Source organism: Triticum dicoccoides, chromosome 6B (assembly GCF_002162155.2).
Source record: "Triticum dicoccoides isolate Atlit2015 ecotype Zavitan chromosome 6B, WEW_v2.0, whole genome shotgun sequence".
NCBI lineage: Eukaryota > Viridiplantae > Streptophyta > Magnoliopsida > Poales > Poaceae > Triticum > Triticum dicoccoides.
The window spans coordinates 610443141-610463632 of record NC_041391.1 but is presented as its reverse complement, the minus strand read 5'-3'; the positions used below and the strand labels follow the sequence as shown (position 1 = coordinate 610463632).

At 44.3% G+C, this 20492-nt stretch overlaps 1 protein-coding gene across 1 annotated transcript; it reads left to right on the top strand.

Moving 5' to 3' along the window:
- The first annotated feature begins 9197 nt into the window (after window positions 1-9197).
- LOC119322387 lies at window positions 9198-9815 on the top strand. The gene is made up of 3 exons (XM_037595888.1): window positions 9198-9233; window positions 9314-9382; window positions 9467-9815. Exons 1-3 carry the CDS (start codon window positions 9203-9205, stop codon window positions 9739-9741), a joined length of 375 nt encoding a protein of 124 aa, XP_037451785.1. The 5' UTR covers window positions 9198-9202; the 3' UTR covers window positions 9742-9815.
- Window positions 9816-20492: the final 10677 nt, after the last annotated feature.

The window sequence follows — 20492 nt, the reverse complement described above, 5'->3', positions numbered from 1 at the left end:
TACACCATGTACAAAAGTGGAGTATATACATTTTTTAAAAGGCTAGAGGGTGGGGCAGTCTAGCTTGGTCGGTTTCATGAGAGGCGAGGGCCTTTGCAATTTTACAGCTCATTAATGCTGCCAAATCGAATAGTATTGTGCCGCCCGCTGCACGCCCGGCTGAACACGCCTCCTCGCCTCCATCAAACCCCTCCGTTAAACCCGCATGCAAACCGAGAAACCTACTCTGGCCACACGTCCGTTCATGAGCGGGCCAGAATTAAACGCAACACGGGCCGAGCTCCTCCCATCCGCCCTTAGTTTAAACGAGGCCCGACGCCGGCCAAGCTCCTACTGTCTGCCCTCTATTTACATGAGGCCAGACAGACATCGGGCAAGAAACGCACCCCTCCGCCGTTCCCCCATCTCCTCCTTCACCATTTTCTCCACTCTTCCAATGGCTCCCGAGGAACCGTTCTCCGGCATATTACCCGACTGGGTAGCCCGCTGAGCCCTCCGGATACGGGTGAGGCCGCTTGGTGCTTCACCAATCTCGCTTGGCCCGACGGAGCCAGTTGCCGCCCCAAGTAGGTGCGTGGTTCAGCAACTCGCCGCTCCAGTTCAGCTCGATGAGGAGGGGTGAGTTGCTCCACGCCGGCATGGCGGTAAATATGCCGGTACGGGCGTTGTCACTGTCGCGTCGTACCGCGCCATCAGTGTCTGCGGTGGCTGCAGCTTCCGTGTCTGTGGGCGCACCTCCCGTGCCTGAGGCAGCACCATGCAGGCAGAGACAGAAGCTGGGTGCATGGAGAGCGACGAGTCGGTGGCCAGCTTTTCCGTGTCCGCTGCCATCATCGAGGAGAAGTAGAACACGGGAGGCTGCCGCCACTTGGGTCCCATGAAGGCCACCGCCGAGGCAACGGTTGTGCCTTTAGGTGGTTTCTTTGCTACTTCATCTCTTTCGAGGACCTTTGTCGACCCTGCAAGTATCTGCCGGACATGAGGAAGACAAAGGGATCCGCGGGCGGCCATTTAGATTATGTACTCCCTCTCCAGCTGGCGGGAAATATTTGTTCTAAGAATGGATAAATTGTACGTATCTATAACTAAAATAAGTCTAGATACATCCATTTCTAGGACAAGTATTTCCGGACGGAGGAAGTATTAATTATACCAAGAGAGTCGGATTGGCACCGCTTAGTTCATGTAAATGTAATGAAATCCATCATGTTTATATGAAGATCCGGCTTTTTTATATGAAATCCTTCATGCTTATATGAAATCAGTCCGTGTTTGCACGAATTTCATCTGGTTGGTTAGAGTTGTGAAATTTTATGCCGCTGGCGTTTGATGTCATCCTCCGCGGAAGGAAGCGGGAGGAAATTTGCTGGTTGCCGTTGGAGATGCTCTTATGCTGGAAATAATAGAGTGACATCCAATCCATTTGAGTGAATTGCCTGTATGATTGTCCCTCTATAAAAAGTTAATTGCGTGTACAGTGTACACATGACTTGCAAGGTGGCTACAGCTTCATACAGAAAGTTAAAAAGAAACAAGTCCATCCTTAATATTGTATTCTAAGTACTCTGTGGGTTCCACTGCTAGTACAGTAGCAAAAGAAGTATATATTAAATAAGTAATATATAATATAAAAATCTAAAGTTAAAAGATAGAATTCGAACTCATGTCATCGCGTTGCGAGCATCCGGCGCTAACCAGTCCAGCACATTTTTGTTGTAGACCATGCTGGAGATATATCTCCATGTCTATTCTTATACTCCATTGTTCCTAAATATTTGTCTTTTTCAGATTTCAAGTGGACTACCACATACGGATGTGTATGTTGACATATTTTAGAGTGTAGATTCAGTCATTTTGCTCTGTATGTCTTTTTAGGAAGGGGTCAGATTTCTCCTTGATTTATTTATGAGGTATCCAGATGGCACTGCACCACCAAGAAAAGAGGGTAAAATCAAAATTATGGACTACTTTTTTGAGTATGTTGGTAAGGTCCGGTCATAGTCACTTGTTGAAATCTCTAAAAAGACAAATACTCCCTCCGTCCGGAAATACTTGTCATCAAAATGGATAAAAGGAAATGTATCTAGACGTATTTTAGTTTTAGATACATCTCTTTTTATCCATTTTGAGACAAGTATTTTCGGACAGAGGGAGTATTTAGGAACGGAGGGAGTAGAAAACAGAGTTGGTGATGATGGTGTGCATGTCATCCTGCAATATAGGCCGTCGGATTTATATCTAACGGATAGGAAAGAAACTATGGCAATTTTGCAAAAAATATACCCACACGCCTCTCCGCATACACAAATAAGGCCTTCCCTTGTTCAGCCTTTCCTCTCGCAAGATAAACTACTCATACAAATGCATCTTGATGTCCCGTGCAACGCATGGGCAGCTAGCTAGTTTCTTTTAAAATAGTTGCTGCGATAATTGGGTTGAAGTGATATATTTTATGTCTGCCCCGAATGATTTCAGATTCACTAGTAGTAACAAAGAAAAGGTTGCCTTGTTAATTAACAGAAAACATGGTGAAAACTATCACATGAGGCCGGTAAAAACAAGGCACACTGGGTTCAGCGTCATCGTCACTACAGCCGTGCACGCGCGAGAAGTCTACATATCGAGGGGGCTACCGAGCAGGGCACCGAGACACAATGTTTGAGAAAGAAACCAATTGACAGATTATGATCAGATCGACCTGTCACCCTTCTGCTGTCATTGTTGTGGGAGGAGGGAGAGAAAGACGTATCGAGAGTGTGCGTGGTAGGCACAGAGGCACAACTAGTGAGTGTGTGTGTATGTGTGTGTGTTTGAAAGAGGAGTAGATAGATTATTATCAAGATCGAGGTGCCACCCTACTCCTTCGGTGTCGGGTAATGTGTGTGTGTATGTTTGAGAGAGAAGCCAGTCGATAGATTAGTATCAAGATCGAGGTGTCACCCTACTCCTTCGGTGTTGGGAAGTGTGGGAGTGTGGGTGTCACTACAGGAATCAGCTACTTTGCCATCAGCCACGGCGGACGGCAAAGGCACGTATGGCGGATGGCAAAGGTCTTTGCCGTCCGCCGCTGACGTCAAAAGTGGACGGCAACGTACGGGACGGCAAAGAGCTACATTGCCGTCCGCTTCGGGCGGCTGACGGCAAAGGGTCCTTTGCCATCAGCTGCCGACGGCAAAGAATACTGACGGCAATAATTGCGCTGTTACTCCGTTAGGTGGTTAACAGCAAGCCTTTGCCGTCGGCCGCTGACGGCAAACATCGGAAGGCCTTTGCCGTCCGCCGCTGTAGGCAAAGTTTTTTTTCTCTTTGCCGTCAGCCACTGTTGGCAAACTGACCAAATAGGTCAGCCTCCCAGGATGCACAGTTGCCTGCCACGTGGCCTCTTTGCCGTCCGCTGCTGATGGCAAAGAGACCTTTGCCGTCGGTGGCTGACGGCAAAGAGCCTGCATATTGGCTCCTTTTTTCAGTTTTTTTAAATCCAACAATTTTCACAGCAAATATATATGACATATATAGATATATTTCACAGAGCTATTTAACAGCACATAAGTTTCATCGTACATACATATATAGTTCCATCCACTCATACATAGCAAGTTCCATCAAGATAGCAAAGTTGCACATACATATTACAATGCAAAGTTTCATCAAGATAGCAAGTTCCATCGTAGCAAGCTAGAAGAATACTAGAAGAGAATGAAATTAAAAACAAGCACTCCATCATAGCAAGCTAGCTTCCGAGAAGTGAATGAAATCTGCAAAATGGCAAATAAGAAAGTTAGGAAAAGGTGACTAGAAGAAGAAGACTAGAAGAAGAAGCACGCCATCGTTTGTGAGGTAACTTAGGTGAAATGGATCGTTTATGAGCTAACTTAGGTCAAATGCATCATTTTAGACCTAATGTAGGTAAAATGGATCGTTTATGAGCTAACTAAGCTAATTATGCCGGTTTTTACATAAGTAAGGTAAGTACATGTCATTATTGAGCAAACCTAGTTAACTAAGCATATTATAACTAACTTAGGTGATTTTGGAGGAAACAAAGCTAAGTATAGATCGTTTTAGAGCTAACTTAGGTAAAATGGCTGGTTTTGGAGGTCAGTAAGCTTATTCAGTCATTTTGTAGGAAAAGAAGCTACGTCTAGGTCATTAAGGTAAGCATATTGGATGAAATAAAGCTAAGTCTAGGTCTTTATGCATTTGTTAAGCAAAAAACTAGAGAAACTTACCTTGATCATGGAGGTGTGGGAGCGGGCTGGCTCAGGCCAGTAGCTGGAGAAGGATCGTGTGATGCTTGTGTGGAGTAACTCTGCACCAAAGATCATTTCCAATGTTTCGTTAGCATGATGAAACTCAAATGTTAAGACTAGCAAGTAATGTCCATTCAAATTAAACTCACCGTGGTCTCAGGAGCAATCTCTGGATCAATGGCTATGGAGCCACGGGACCTCCCGCCACTAGATATCATCACCTGCTCTGGATTGTAGGGGATCTGGCTCGGGTTAAACTCCTCCCCTTTCCTCGCCTTCCCCTTGACTTGCTTGTAAGAGGCAGTGTGGGCCATGGCATACAGGTCGTACCCCTCTGGCACCTTATCCGTCTTATTGTAGCATGCCTGAAAGAGAGAAACAAAGTAAATTAGTAATTAAAGGGCTCAAGCTAGCATGATGAATGAATTGCATTAATAATGAAGCAAACCACATTACCCAATTCCGCCCGAACTGATATAAGCTGGAGCTACCTTGATGGTGTGGCACACCTTCAATTTGGGCACGTTTGTCCTTGGCCTCAGTCGGCTCCCCTTCCATCTTTCAACACCTGCCATGACAAAGAGTAAACGAAATTAGTACAACATAAAAAAATACTGACATGAATAATAATATGTATATCACTTAAGTGTATCATCATCAAGTACAACATAAAAAAATTGAATACTTGACACTACTAATAATCTCGATCAGTATCATCAATAAATGCATAATCATCATCATCACTATAATCAATGACGGGCTCATAGGGTTCAGTGGCATCAACATGTGGAAGGCCACCTTTACGTAATCGGTCAAGCATTGAGAGGTCGTCCGTAGCAGTAACCTCTTCTTGTTCCGGCTCTTCTTGTTCCTCCTCCGAGGTGATGTGGGATTCACTGTCGCTGTCTACTTCAATGTTTTGGGGTGAAGTATACCGGTTCTTGAAACGCTTTTTGGAAAGACGTGTCTCTTGGAAGAATTCTCCTTCATATGTGTCCGGGTTAATGTGAGGTTCATAATCCTCTTCCTTTGGGGGAGATAGTCTAGCACGTGGCGGCACTTCATAAACGACATCCCAACCTTTCAGATTTGGATTAGTTTGGCAGGCCCAGGGTAGATAGAATACTTGGGTCGCCTGTTGAGCCATAATATAGACATCAGGAACATCTAAATGGGTGCTTTGGTTGATTTCAACTAGCCCTATATGTTCATGAGTCCTTCTAGTCTCCTTCGGCTGAAACCAATAACATTTGAAGACTACCACATACGGTGGGTTTTCACCATAGAATAGAAGTTCATAAATTGCTTCAACTCTCCCATAATACTCGGTACCTCCTTTGCTGATAGCAGATACACAACAATTTGTAGACTTTCGGTCGGCCATAGATAGCTCTTTGCCATAGGTACGGAAACGATACCCGTTGATGTCGTATTTGTCAAATGAACGGACCTTATAGTCAAAACCATTAGCGACTTGTCTCAATTCGGCATCCATAGACTCTGAATTAGCCTACAAGTTTAATATGAAAGGATTGTTGAATTATGCACAAATTAGCGAATGAAATGAAATTGTCTAATAGAATTTACCGTTTGTTTGAACCAAGAGATGAAACCGGGATAGCCGCCTCCTTGCTTTGCGAGAAGCTCATACTCTTCGACGGAATCCTTTTGGATCACCGCTCCATACGAGAATAGGGCGACGTATCGACTGTATGAAATATCCAGGAATAAGAGCAGTTCAAAGGAAATAGAAGTTGCGAAACAATGTACCGAGAACTTACTCGATGTACGGGCGCACTTCTATCAGGTTGTTGAAGATATACAACGAAATGGTCCGCCATTCTTCATTATCCAAAGATACTGGATTTGAAACACTGGCTGGTGCAAGATTGCCTTTGAATAGGATGAGGTTGGATCCACCCTTTTTAGGCTCGTCAGCATTGTACCGAGGCTTCGGATTATGCAAATGACGATTTTTGGTTTCGTAGTGTGCTGTCACGAAATTTGCCGCCTCCTCAGTGATGAATGCCTCAGCCATAGACGCTTCAATTCTACGTTTATTTTTACATTTTTCTCGAAGCGTCTTCTGCATCCTCTCAGTTGGGTAGCACCAATGATTTTGCATGGGCCCCCCCAATCTTGCCTCGGTCGGGAGATGCAAAATCAAATGCTGCATTGGATTAAAGAAGCCCGGTGGAAAGATCTTCTCTAACTTTCAGATCAACTCTGGCGCCAACTCTTCCATTTCTTCTAGCACGCCAGGCGATAGTTCTTTCGCATAAAGAACACGGAAGAAATAGCTGAATTCTGCTAGTATTAGCCATTCATCCTCAGGGATGAAGCCACGCAACATCACCGGCATTACCCGCTCAATCCATGTGTGCCAATCATGACTATTGAGACCAAATATCTTCAATTTATCAAGACTCGCTCCCCTCTTTAGATTCGCTGCATACCCATCGGGGAACATCAACTGCATTTTCACCCACAAGATAATTTCCCTCATAGCTAGCCTTCCAAGATTGAACCATGCCTTTGGCTTCGTCCAGTACTGCTTTCCTTTCGGTTCTTTCATGTTTTGTAACGGCCTATCACATAGCGCCTCCAGATCGACTCTAGCCTTAGTATTATCCTTTGACTTCCCATCTATGCCGAACAATGTACCAAAAAGTGCCTCTGCGATATTCTTCTCAGTGTGCATCACGTCGATGTTGTGTGGGCAAAGGAGGTCTTTGAAGTAAGGCAGATCCCATAAGCATGTTTTGTGAATCCAGGCGTGCTCAGAATTATACCCCTTGAAGTACCATGGACGCTCTGGATCTAGCTCGAGAGCGTTTAACTGATCCAGGGTCTATTGGCCTGTCAACGCAGGTGGTGCAAAGTTTTTTACAAATCTACCTCTGATGAAGTTCTTCTTGTCTTTCCTGAACTTATGGCGAGGATCCAGGAACTATCTATGCATGTCGAAGCAAGAAAACTTGCGACCGGCCTGAAGCCAACGAAACTCAAGAGCTCCCTTGCATGTGGGGAACGGGAACCTTCCATGCACACACCAGCCAACGAATAGCGCATACGCCAGGACGTTAAGTATTTTTTAACCAGCTCCTCAGTGGGCCCCCCTCCCTCTTTGCCGTCAGCTAGCGGACGGCAAAGAACAGGCTGATGGCAAAGGCTTTCTTTGCCATCAGCCATTTCTTTGCCGTCTACTTTTGGGTAGCTGATGGCAAAGAGCTTCTTTGTCGTCTGCTAGCTGACGGCAAAGAGCTGGCAGATGGCAAAGTAGCTGATTCCAGTAGTGTGTGTGTGGGGGGGGGAGGGCAGTGACACTCACATATCTCTACTTCTTATAAAAAACAAAGTTGGTGATGATGGTGTTCCTGCCATCCTGCAATATAGGCCATCCGATTTATATCCGACGGATAGAAAGGAAACTATTGCAATTTTGCAAAAAGATATCCACACCCCTCTCCGCATTTGCAAATAAGGCATTCCCTCGTTCATCCTTTTGTCCCACAAGATAAACTACTCATACAAATGCATCTTAATGTTCCATGCAACGCATGGGCATCTTGCAAATAGGGAGAAGGAGTTTGTGTGACACATATCTAGCTATATTAAGGGATAGGTAGATAGCATTTGTGCGAGGCATACTTGAAGCATCACAAAGGTAAACAAACGGTGTGCATGCAAGTGCCAGAAAAAATGAAGCGAGAAACTATGTGCGCGCACGCGCGCGCGCGTGTGTGTGTGTGTGTGTGTGAGAGAGAGAGAGAGAGAGAGAGAGAGAGAAATCTCAGAAGAAAAGGTGCTCTGTTGGAATCCCATTATATGTATTCATATGGTTCCAGAACTCGAGTTAACCTTAGGCATATGTGTGAGAGACATGATTATACTTTGAGACATTAGTGGTTGTGGGTGGGTGGAATTAAAGTGGTGGGCATGTTAGACATAGAGAGCGTGTGTGTTTCTATGTGAGAGACTTGTAGGACAGGGTAGAAAGACGAATTTAACCTTGATGGAGGGAGAGAAATACACGAAGTGCGCGTGTGTGATTCCGATGCCCACAAGGAAATAAGATATGTATGCGTGTGAGAGAGATTGCACAATTCATTCACGTATCACTATCTAGCGATCATGGACGTGCATCGCTTGAACATAAGTCAATATCTACTTCATATCGTGGCCAAAGGTACAATATCGATTCAACGCTATAAAGATTGGACACTCACATATTATTATTTTTTATATTTAAGTAAACCTTTTCAGTTGTGCATGCCAATGTTACCCCTTGGCAGCCAGTCCATTTTTACTTACTTTATTGAGTACCATATGTTGCACGCGCACACTTTGAAAACTTTATGAAACACTTTTAACTTGTGTATCATGCTAGGCGGGCAATACATAAATCTTCTCGATGATATGTTCAAGAAGGATATCTTGAGGAAACCATTGGGAGGTTTTGGTTTAGAAATGGATCGAAGTGCCTACTCACTTGCTTCAGAATCAAGCAAACGTCTTGCTTCAGAAATGGATCGTAGTGTTGTCTCACTTAAATAAAACACGATATGTCTTAAAAAAAAGCTTGTAGGTTTTAGGGTTGTTGTCCTATTTGTATATTCATCTCTAGTTTTACATCATTCAATCATTTTCACTAAAACATAATTTTGGCCCAATTATTTTGGGCTGATATGACAACTTGTGTGTGCCCCGAAGTGTAAAACTGTGCACTGATGTAGTGATGTAATGGTACATGATTCCAATAACTTAATTCATCAGTGTGTTCTGTTGTTATCTACCATTATCATACTTGATACCATACTTACCTGCACCGTCTCATCGTGCTCTTATCCTTTTCTATTTTTTATGCATTAAGATGTTATGTCATTGGTTTAAACTAAACTTGTTTCCTCGTGGTAAAACTGATTTTGGGTCTACTTGCAGGGCTAGTGCAGATGATACTATTGTCAAGGGTGTTGAAAACAGGTATTCTTTCTGAAGTACGGTATTGTTTGAAATAATTTACTGTATTCAGTAACTCTTATGCCTTTTGAAATGACTTTCAGCAACAGATGGATGTTTCCTGGTGGGACACATGGAAACACTGAATCTATTGCAGCAATTGATGGATACAAGTATTCTTTCTTAGACATGTTAATATCTATCTGTAACATTGTTTAAAATAGATCTCTTCATTGACTTGTACTTGCTCATGACAGATGGCCGTTGCCTGAGCCACGCTACGTCGGTCGTAGTGACATCCATTTGCCACTTCAGAAATGGCCTCTGGGTCGCCGAAGGCCTCTGCCTGTGTGATGTCACGTCGATTGTAGGGCTGACGATCGCTGCAAGTATTGAAAATGTTTTCTTGTCCATTGGTGCTGGGACCTCCATTCTGAGCTGCTCGAATACTAGTGGTATTAATATTGCTTCCTCTTTGACAGACTCCTGCTCGGTGTTTTGTTGGCGGTTGGCTGTCAGTCCCCCATTGTGAACCGTTGGCTTTGTGTCGCTAGAGTTCTGTTGTCATCGGAACCAATTAATGTTATGGTGTTCTGTATGTGTATAGATGGGTAAACCCTGTCACAAGCCCATGTGCTCTAGACATAGTGATGTCCAGTGATTTATGTTCTTGACTTGTCGCCCGGGTAGGAACACAAGTAGCAAGAGTCATCTCCAGGAGCTTGCCATCGCTACTAATACGTATGGATGATTGCATCCGGTGGCGTTGAAAATGCACAACAGGAAGATGAAGGTTGTGTGATGGCTTTTCCGCCTCCATCCAGTTGTGCCACCGCAACCGAAGCTTTAGTGTGTCGATCTCTGCTTTTATGCAAGGGATTGCAAGCCCACACAACTCTTGGGATATCCATCGCACAAGGCACTTAGAGCAACTCCAACGCGGAAAATCCTATACGACGCACTTTGCGTCAAAACTGTCGGGGTTCGCACAGGGTTTGGAGGGAGCGACGCGATCTGGGCCGGCCTGTTAGCGCAGCTATGGTTTTCTCCGGTTTTGGAAACCTTCTAGAAGGTTTGTTGAATCGCTTTTTCTTTTTTCCTGTTGTTTTTCCTGGCTGGTTTTCATTTACTTTTTTTTTTCTTTTATGTTTCTTTTTTTATTTTCGTTTTCGTTTTTATATTTTCTGTTTCTTTCTTCTTTTTTATTTTATTTCCTTTTTCTGCTTCTTTTTTCAACAATGCGCAAATTTGAAAAATGTTGAGAATTCAAAATTGCTCGAAAAGTAAAAAATGTGTTTGGGGTTTAAATTTTTTTATATTTTCAAAAGAAGTTCACAAATTTGAAAAAAGTTTGCGTTTTCAAAAAATGTTCTCAACTAAAAAATGTTTGTGTTTTCAAAATGTTTAAAAACTTGAAAATTTTCAGATTTTCAAAAAATGTTCGCGTTTAAACAATATTCATAAATTTCAAAAAATGTTGACGTTGTTCAAGATAATGTTTGCAATTTAAAAAAATGTTCACCATACCAAAATTTTGTTCACAATTTCAAAAAGATGTTCTTGTTTTAGAAGATGTTTCATTTTTTCAAATTTGTTCACAATTTCAAGGGAAATTCGTGTTTGAGAAAACATTCATGAATTTCAAAAAATGTTCTCGTACGCAAAATTTGTTCACCATTTAGAACAAAATTCATGTTTAAGAAAATGTTCGAGGTTTCAACATTTTGTTCACAATTTGAACAAATATTCTGATGTTTCAAATTTTGTTCTCATTTTGAAAATAGCGTACAATAAAATTTTGTTCACATTTGTTTTTAAAAGTTGTGTTTTATCTTTTTTGTTCTTAGTTTAGTTTCTTTTCCTGTTTTCCATTTTTGTTCAAACATAAAAATTGTTCACTATCTCAGAAAATATTCGGAAGTTCAGAAAAAGCGTTTTTGTTTTTTGTTAATTGTCCGCTTTTTGTGAAAATATTAACTTTTGAAAAAATTGTTCGCGCTTGTGAAAACTGTTCGGGATTTGCAAAATATGTTCATGTTTTGTTTTTCAATCGGAATTACAAACCATCTTCAGTTTCACAAAAAAATTGGAATATAAAAAAACTGCGGTTTTCAAAACAGCTCGCAATTTTCAAAAAATGTATTCAAAATGGTTTCCAAATCTGAACGCCACCACGTATTCTTATAGCTGTTCGCACCTTAACTTTCAATTGGCGCCCATGTGGTGTGGTGGTTGACTGCTCGCTGTCGGTGTGTGAAGTTGAGGGATCGAATCCTGGCAGGCAACAAGCGGTTTGGTGAGCCGGCCCAGTCATGCGTCAGCCTGTGCGTCCAACTGCTTGTATGACGCAAAATGCGTTATATAGGAGGTCTCCCCCAACGCGCCTACCTAAACTGACCACGTGTGCTCATTTGGATTGAAACGGACACACAAGTTGGCCCAAAGCGCAAACGCAAATGGACCAGCGTTTGCCTTTTTTTCCATGTGTGATGCATTTGAGGCCCAAATTTAGGCCGCGTTAGCATTCGCACGGACATGCAACGGATGCGCGCCACTCCCTTGTCCTCCCCTTGGCCCGCGAGTTGGTAGCACATTGGCCATTCTGTATTCCTCCCATCGATACCCAGCACACCTGGTAGCCCACCCGGCCTGCACCCACATACCTCCCCCAGTAGCACGCCACCTCCTGTCGACCACATACTTTGGCGTTCGGTAGACCGTTTTCGTCGCTGCCAGCACCACGATGTCGACGCCACCACCCCCTCGCTTCCCCCTGCCAGCAGCACACAAGCGTGGCTACCTTGCTCCCCAGACACCGCCACGTATGCCTTCACGCCTACACACCTGCTACCTGGTCTTGGAGAGGCTCGAGGCTCTTCACCGGTCGGCTTCTTCCACGATGACTGCAAGGTGTTCGACGGTTTGCCCGTAAGGTACAAGTGGACTCCGGCGATGAGTACATTTTCCACAATTTCATTTGTGATTCGGATGATTCTTCATTCGACAAGGAGGAGATTATGGCTGCTGCTTTGGTCGTCCATGACCACATTCGTAGGTAGCGGCCGATGTTCAGGGGCTCGATCCCGGGGCATACTCTGGTGTTGAATCGCAAACGAGAGAGACGCCATCGCCTACTCTAGCAGGACTCTTTCGAGTCCCTAACCCGCTCTTCAAACACCACCTATTCCGGCGTCATTTCTCGATGGCTAGACATGTGTTCAACCGTATCTGGGTGGGGGTGGCGGCATGCGATAACTATTTCGATTGCAAGGAGGATGCCCTGGGAAAGATTGTCTTCTTCTCTTATAAAAAATGCACTGCAACTATTTAGATGCTTGCTTACGGAGTACCCGGTGATCTCATTGATGAGTATGTCCGAATGAGTGAGTCCACGTGCCTAGACTCCATGTACAAGTTCTGCAAGGTTGTGGTATCATTGTTTGGTCTGGAGTACTTGAGAGAGCCAACTGATGCAGATGCAGATACAGCCCGACTGTTGGCGATTAATTTGAGTAGGGGCTTTCCGGGGATGCTTGGTAGCATAGATTGTATGCAATAGGAGTGGAAGAACCGCTCTTCTGCTTGGCAGGGGCAGTATATGGGCCATGTCAAAGCTTGCACTATCATATTCGAGGCCATGGCTTCACTAGGTCTCTGGATTTGGCGCTCTTTCTTTGGCATGACTGGATCTCACAACGACATCAACGTTGTTCAGCGCTCTCCGTTGTTGCAAGGCTTGCAGAAGGCAACTGCCTGGAGGTCAATGCTGAGATCAATGACCACCACTACAACAGAAGATACTACCTAGCTGACGTTATCTATCCTCAGTGGATTACTCTTGTGAAGACAATCCCTAACCCTGTACAAGAGAAGAGGAAGAAATTTGACCAAGAACAACAAAGTGCTAGGAAGGATGTGGAGAGTGCCTTTTGTGTTCTTCAATCTCGATGGGGCATCTGAAAGATCGTGGATGTCGCCTAGAGGGGCGGTGAATCGGCGCTTTAAAAAAATTACGATTTAGGCTTGAATAAATGCAGAATAAACCTAGCGGTTAATTTGTCAAGCACAAAACCTACAACAACTAGGCTCACCTATGTGCACCAACAACTTATCCTAAGCAAGATAAACTACTAAGTGATAGCAAGATATAACACAAGAAACAATATGGCTATCACAAAGTAAGTGCATAAGTAAAGGGCTCGGGTAAGAGATAACCGAGGAACGCGGAGACGATGATGTATCCTGAAGTTCACACCCTTGCGGATGCTAATCTTTGTTTGGAGTAGTGTGGAGGCACAATGCTCCCCAAGAAGCCACTGGGCCACTGTAATCTCCTCACGCCGTCGCACAATGCAAGATGTCATGATTCCACTAAGGGACCCTTGAGGGCGGTCACCGAACCCGTACAAATGGCAACTGGGGGCGGTCACCAAACCCTACACTTTGGCAACCCGCGGGGACGGTCACCGAAACCCATCAAATTGCTCGGGGCGATCTCCACAACCTAATTGGAGATCCTACGCTTACCCGGAGCTCTACACGACAATGATTGAGCTCCGAACACCACAAAACGTCTAGGGCGCCCAAGCACCCAAGAGGAACAAGCTCTAGGATACCAAGCACCTAAGAGCATGTCTAGTAGAGCCCTCAAACCCTTAAATCTAAAATTGGGTTTAAGGGTTGAGAATAGGCCATTTTTGACACTTTTAAGAGTTGAAAAACAGGGGCAAAGACTAGAACCCTCAAACCCAACCCTTACAACAGAATATTCCGTTATAAGGGTTGGGTTTGGGGGTTCTAGTCTTTGCCCCAACCCCAACCCTTAAAACTGTCATTTGATATATCACAATTTTCACTAGAAAAACACAATCAACCTTCAAAAAACACGGAAATGAAGATCATTGATGCATGGTTTAATAGTTTACATCACAAAACCATCATCTTCCCCCTCTCATCGGCACCATCACCAAAAAGTTGCACCTCGGCGCCATCTCCTAGACCACATTCGGGCTCCATCAAGCATCTCCATAGGCGCCGGTGGAGTCGTCCACACTGCCATCGCCACAACTACTCATCGGAGTGTCACCTCGAAAATTAGAGGACGCACCACGGAACATCCTCTTCCTCTCCGCGATGTCCTCCTTGTAGTCCTTCCACCATTGCAATTGGTCTTAATCCATGTCCTTCTTGGACATCATCATGTTCTCCTTCTCTTCCACCATGAGTTCTTTCCATACCTTTGCCTCTTTGAGCTTGATCATCCTCTCCTCCAAGTCGGCCTTGCACTTTGCTTCTTCACGCTTCGCTTCAACTTGTGGAAGCTTGACCTCTTTCTTCTTCTCGGTGATAAGAAGCTTCGTCTCCAATGTCTTTGTTGTCAATTCCTCTCTTGCCTTCATCATGTGCTCTATCTTCTCCCTTAGGCTTGACGCCTCTCCTTCCATCTTCACCCTTAGCTTATCCTTCTTGGTTCCAGCGGGCTTGTGCTCGTTCCTTCCCTCATCTTCACTATCATCCATCGTAAGCATTGTCGACTTATTGGGTGCGGTCTCTTGATCCCTCAACTTCCACTTGTCAAAGGTTTGAAGAATTGCCCAAGCATGCTTAAGTGGGAATGGCTTTCCCTTGGAAGCGGCCATCTCCTTGTACCTCATGCCGGCAATTGTCTCCTATCAACCACACATAATCACATAAGAACCCACCAATAGCATAGTACATACACATAATCAAAATAGTGAAGAGATATGTACTCACATAGTCACTCTCCACGGTTTCACTAGGCGGTGCATCCCTCACTTGGTCCATGGCCACACTCCAACGAGCACAAGCGGGCTTCATCAACTCCCATCGGCCTTGAAGCGACCGGTAAGTGCGAGAGATGAACCCACTATTCATTGGCTTGGTCCTACAATAGGTGTCCTCGATCCTTTGCCAATACCGTTTACCGGTTTGATCGGTGCCGGTGCTTGCATCCATCCCCACAGCTGCCCAAGCATGAACCAAGAGGATATCTTCCGCCTCCGTGTAGTTTGTCGACCGTGCGTGTGGGCGGGAAGCGGCGGCGAATGCCTCCTCCCCTATCTCGGCCACCTCCTCCTCGTCATCCCCTTCATCCTCCTTGATGATCCACAAGTATAGGGGGTCTATCGTAGTCCTTTTGATAATTAAGAGTGTCGAACCCAACGAGGAGCAGAAGGAAATGATAAGCGGTTTTCAGCAAGGTATTCTCTGCAAGTACTGAAACAAGTGGTAACAGATAGTTTTGTGATAAGATAAATGGTAACGAGCAAAAATTAACAAAAGTAAATAAACTGCAGCAAGGTGGCCCAATCCTTTTTGTAGCAAAGGACAAGCCTGGACAAACTCTTATAATAGGAAAAGCGCTCCCGAGGACACATAGGAATATTGTCAAGCTAGTTTTCATCACGCTCATATGATTCGTGTTCGATACTTTGATAATTTGATATGTGGGTGGACCGGTGCTTGGGTACTGCCCTTACTTGGGCAAGCATCCCACTTATGATTAACCTCTATTGCAAGCATCGGCAACTACAACAAAAGTATTAAGGTAAACCTAACCATAGCATGAAACATATGGATCCAAATCAGCCCCTTACGAAGCAACGCATAAACTAGGGTTTAAGCTTCTGTCACTCTAGCAACCCATCATCTACTTATTACTTCCCAATGCCTTCCTCTAGGCCCAAACAATGGTGAAGTGTTATGTAGTCGACGTTCACATAACACCAGTAGAGGTTAGACAACATACATCTTATCAAAATATCAAACGAATACCAAATTCACATGACTACTAATAGCAAGACTTCTCCCTTGTCCTTAGGAACAAACGTAACTACTCACAAAGCATATTCATGTTCATAATCAAAGGGGTAATAATGTGCATATAGGATCTGAACATATGATCTTCCACCAAATAAACCAACTAGCATCAACTACAAGGAGTAATCAACACTATTAGCAACCTACTAGTACCAATCCTAGACTTGGAGACAAGAATTGGATACAAAAGATGAACTAGGGTTTGGAGATGAGATGGTACTGGTGAAGATGTTGATGGAGATTGCCCTCTCCTGATGAGAGGAGCGTTGGTGATGACGATGGTGATGATTTCCCCCTCCCGGAGGGAAGTGTCCCTGGCAGAACAGCTCTACCGGAGCCCTAGATTGGTTCCGCCAAGGTTCCGCCTCGTGGCGGCGGAGTCTCGTCCCGAAAGGTTCTCTGGTATTTTTTTCTCATCGAAAGACTTCATATGGGAGAAGATGGACGTCGGAGAGCCACCAGGGGGCCCACGAGGTAGGGGGGCGCGCCCAGGGGGGCCCACCCTTGTGAGCAGGGTGTGGGCCCCCTGGCCTTCATCTTTGGCGATGATTTTTCTTTATTTATTTTAAGGTGTTCCGTGGAGTTTCAGGACTTTTGGAGTTGCACAGAATAGTCCTTCAATATTTGCTCCTTTTCCAGCCCAGAATTCCAGCTGACGACATTCTCCCTCTTCATGTAAACCTTGTATAATAAGAGAGAGTAGCCATAAGTATTGTGACATAACGTGAAATAACAACCCATAATGCAATAAATATTGACATAAAAGCATGATGCAAAATGGACGTATCAACTCCCCCAAGCTTAGACCTCGCTTGTCCTCAAGCAAAAAGCCGATAACAATAAATATGTCCTCATGTTTAGAGGTAGAGGCATCGATAAAAATCAAATACGGACATGAAGGCATCATGATTACTTCATAACAGCAACATATATAATTTTTGTCATATGGTTACTCATGTTCAAGTGTATTGAGAACCAACAAATTATACCCTCAGTCATTGAAACAATTGCAATTTATCATAACATCGGAAAGAGTCTATGTCAGAGCTTAAAAGCAAGTCCACATACTCAACTATCACTTAGTCCTTCATAATTGCTAACACTCACGCGATACTTGTGGTTACGGAGTTTTAATCGGACACAGAGAAAGATAGGGGCTTATAGTTTTTGCCCCACAACCTTTTACCTCAAGGTAATGTCAACAATAATAATTCATGCTCCCCCACATACAATTAGATATATATATATATCATGTTCTTTCCAACATGCTGAGCTTGCCAAAGGATAAAATGAAAAAGGAAGGGTGAAGATCACCGTGACTCTTGCATAAGGTAGAGGATAATAATAAAAGATAGGCCCTTCGCAGAGGGAAGCAAAGGTTGTCATGCACGTTTAGGGTTGATGCACAAAATCTTAATGCAAAAGAACGTCACTTTATATTGCCCCTTGTATGTGAACCTTTATTATGCAGTCCATCGCTTTTATTGCGTCTACAACAAGTTCGTACAAAGTTTATTTTCTCCACACTAATAAGTCATGCATATTTAGAGAGCAATTTTTATTGCTTGCACCGATGACAACTTACTTGAAGGATCTTACTCAATCCATAGGTAGATATGGTGGACTCTCATGGCAAAACTGGTTTAAGGGTATTTGGAAGCACAAGTAGTATTTCTACTTAGTGTTGAGAATTGGCTAGCATGAGGGGGAAAGGCAAACTCAACACGGTAGAGGAACCATGACAACATACTTTATCTCAGATGTTAGAAAACATAACTCATTATGTTGTCTTCCTTGTCCAACCTCAACTCCTTAGCATGTCATATTTTAATGAGTGCTCCCAATCATAAAAGATGTCAATGATAATATATCTATATGTGAAACCTCTCTTTCCTTATTACTTCCTACTAATTGCAACAATGACCAAAGCTATATTTGCCAACTCCCAACAACTTTTAATCATCATATTTTTTCTATGTGAAGTCATTACTTTCACTAAGATCAATACGAACTCTTTGATTCTTTTTATTCTTTTTCTTCTAATCACCCAAGATCATGGCAAAATACTCAAGCCCTTGACTCAACACTAATCTTTATTATATAGCTCACGGACTCGATTACAAAGAAGGATCATAAAGCAAAATTCAAAACTAGATCATGCCATGACTTTATTCTACTAAATAAAGATACTACTAATAGGATCGAACTAAGAAAAACGGTAAAGATAGGAGTTGTGATGGTGATATGATACCAGGGCACCTCCCCCAAGCTTGGCAGTTGCCAAGGGGAGTGCCCATATGATTATGTCTCCTTTGTTGGCGGTGGAGGTGTTGATGATGATGCAAGCTTGTCGTCCACCTTCCATGGCATAGGCTCACCATCATAGAAGGATGATCGAGTCTCCGGAATCCTCAAATCTGCAACCAAACTAATCCTTTTGAATCTATATTCATACTCACAGTTTTGGTTTTGCAGATCATAGATTTGGGCTTGGAGGTGTCTCATGTAGCTTATAGATGGCTTCCTCGGTCTTCTTGGCATCCGGCTCATAGTTGTTGGTGAACTCCGCGAGCATCTTGTGGGTAGCGTTGATTCCACGCTCCACCATCCCCTGGCACTTGTAAACTTGTTGCTCCATTGCTTCGAGCCTCAACTCCACACTTCCGGTTCCCTTTGGTCCCTCAACATCGCGGATGTGCAGCAACCCATCACGCATCTCAATGGTTTGAGGGTGTCGCAGCACCTCTGCGAGGTAAGGGTTGATAACCTTCTCGAAGAACTTGTCCTTGGACGCACTTGGGGTCGTCATGATGATCTAGACCTGTCAGAAAAATAGCTCGAAACAAGAACAGGGGAGATTTGCGTGATACGAGAGTCAAAACCTTCGAGAGTATATATAATGAATTTTTACCGACCAAAATACATACTGTTCAAGGAAACGGAGTCCGGAGGGAACACAAGGTGCTCACGAGGTAGGGGGCGCGCCCTCCACCCTCGTGGAGGCCTCGTGTCCTCCCCGGGCTGCTACTTATTTTTCTATTTTTCTAAATACTCCAAAATGGAGAAATATTGCCTTAAAAATTGTTTTGGAGTCGGTTTACTTACCGTACCACATACCTATTCCTTTTCGGAGTCTGGAACGTTCTGGAAAGTGTCCCTTATGTATTCCTCCGGGGTTACGGTTTCAATAATATTAGTTTCAACATTTATAGGGTTACCTGAGATATAGTGTTTGATCCTTTGACCGTTTACCACCTTCGGATTTGTGCCTGCGATGTTGTTGATTTTTATGGCACCGGAACGATAGACCTCCTCGATAATGTAGGGACCTTCCCATTTGGAGAGAAGTTTTCCTTGCAAAAAATCTTAAACGAGAGTTGTATAGCAATACATAATCAACTACATTAAACTCACGCTTTTCTATCCTTTTGTCATGCCACCTTTTAACTTTTTCTTTAACAACTTGGCATTTTCATAAGCTTGGGTTCTCCATTCATCAAGTGAGCTAATATCAAATAACCTCTTCTCACAGGCAAGTTTGAAATCATAGTTTAGCTCTTTAATAGCCCAATATGCCTTATGTTCTAGTTCGAGAGGTAAATGACAAGCTTTTCCATAAACCATTTTATACGGAGACATATGTAACACCCCGGATGTATCTTTCCATATTTGTAACTTCAACTCTTGCCATTTTCGGATATGTGCTATGATATTCCCTCCGTGGTTGGGTTTTGTTTTCGTTTTGCATTTTGTTCATGTCATGCATCTCATATCATGTCATCATGTGCATCTCATTTGCATACGTGTTCGTCTCATGCATCCGAGCATTTTCCCCGTTGTCCGTTTTGCTATCCGGCACTCCTATGTTCCCCGGCGTCCCCTTTTACATTTTTCCGTGTGCGGGTGTTGAATATTCTCGGAATGGACCGAGCCTTGCCAAGTGGCCCTGGTATAGCACCGGTAGACCACCTGTCAAGTTTCGGATCATTTGGAGTTCGTTTGGTACTCCAACGGTTAACCGCACTCTCGCAAAGGCCTCTTTTAAGTTGCAGCCCAACACCCCTCCAAAACAGCCCAATAACCCATCTAACTCCCCTCCATGCCCTCGGTCGTTCGATCACGATCGTGTGGGCGAAAACTACACCCCATTTGGACTCTCCTAGCTCCCTCTATGCCTATTTAAAGACCCCTCCCCCGAATTCACGGGCAAAACCCTAAAAATCCCCTCTCCGCGCCGCCGGACACGTCCGGATCGGACCGGACGCGTCCGCCGCCGCGCCCGGACGAATCGGGAGGCGCCACGTGTCGCGCGCCGCCCGTCGCCGCCGAAGCCCGCCAGGCCCGCCGCCGGCCCCGCGGGGCCCGTCCGCCGCGCGCCGCCCCGCCCGGCCTCGGCCACCCCGCCTCCGGCCGCGCCCACCGCTGCCGCCCGCGCGGACCACC

What these genes read in the sequence shown, in the direction of transcription:
- LOC119322387 (XM_037595888.1), top strand. Translation starts at nt 9,203, where the DNA reads ATGATACTATTGTCAAGGGTGTTGAAAACAG. An exon ending in GTCAAGGGTGTTGAAAACAG is followed by an intron (nt 9,234 to 9,313) that starts GTATTCTTTCTG and finishes AATGACTTTCAG; the next exon opens with CAACAGATGGATGTTTCCTG. An exon ending in GCAGCAATTGATGGATACAA is followed by an intron (nt 9,383 to 9,466) that starts GTATTCTTTCTT and finishes TGCTCATGACAG; the next exon opens with ATGGCCGTTGCCTGAGCCAC.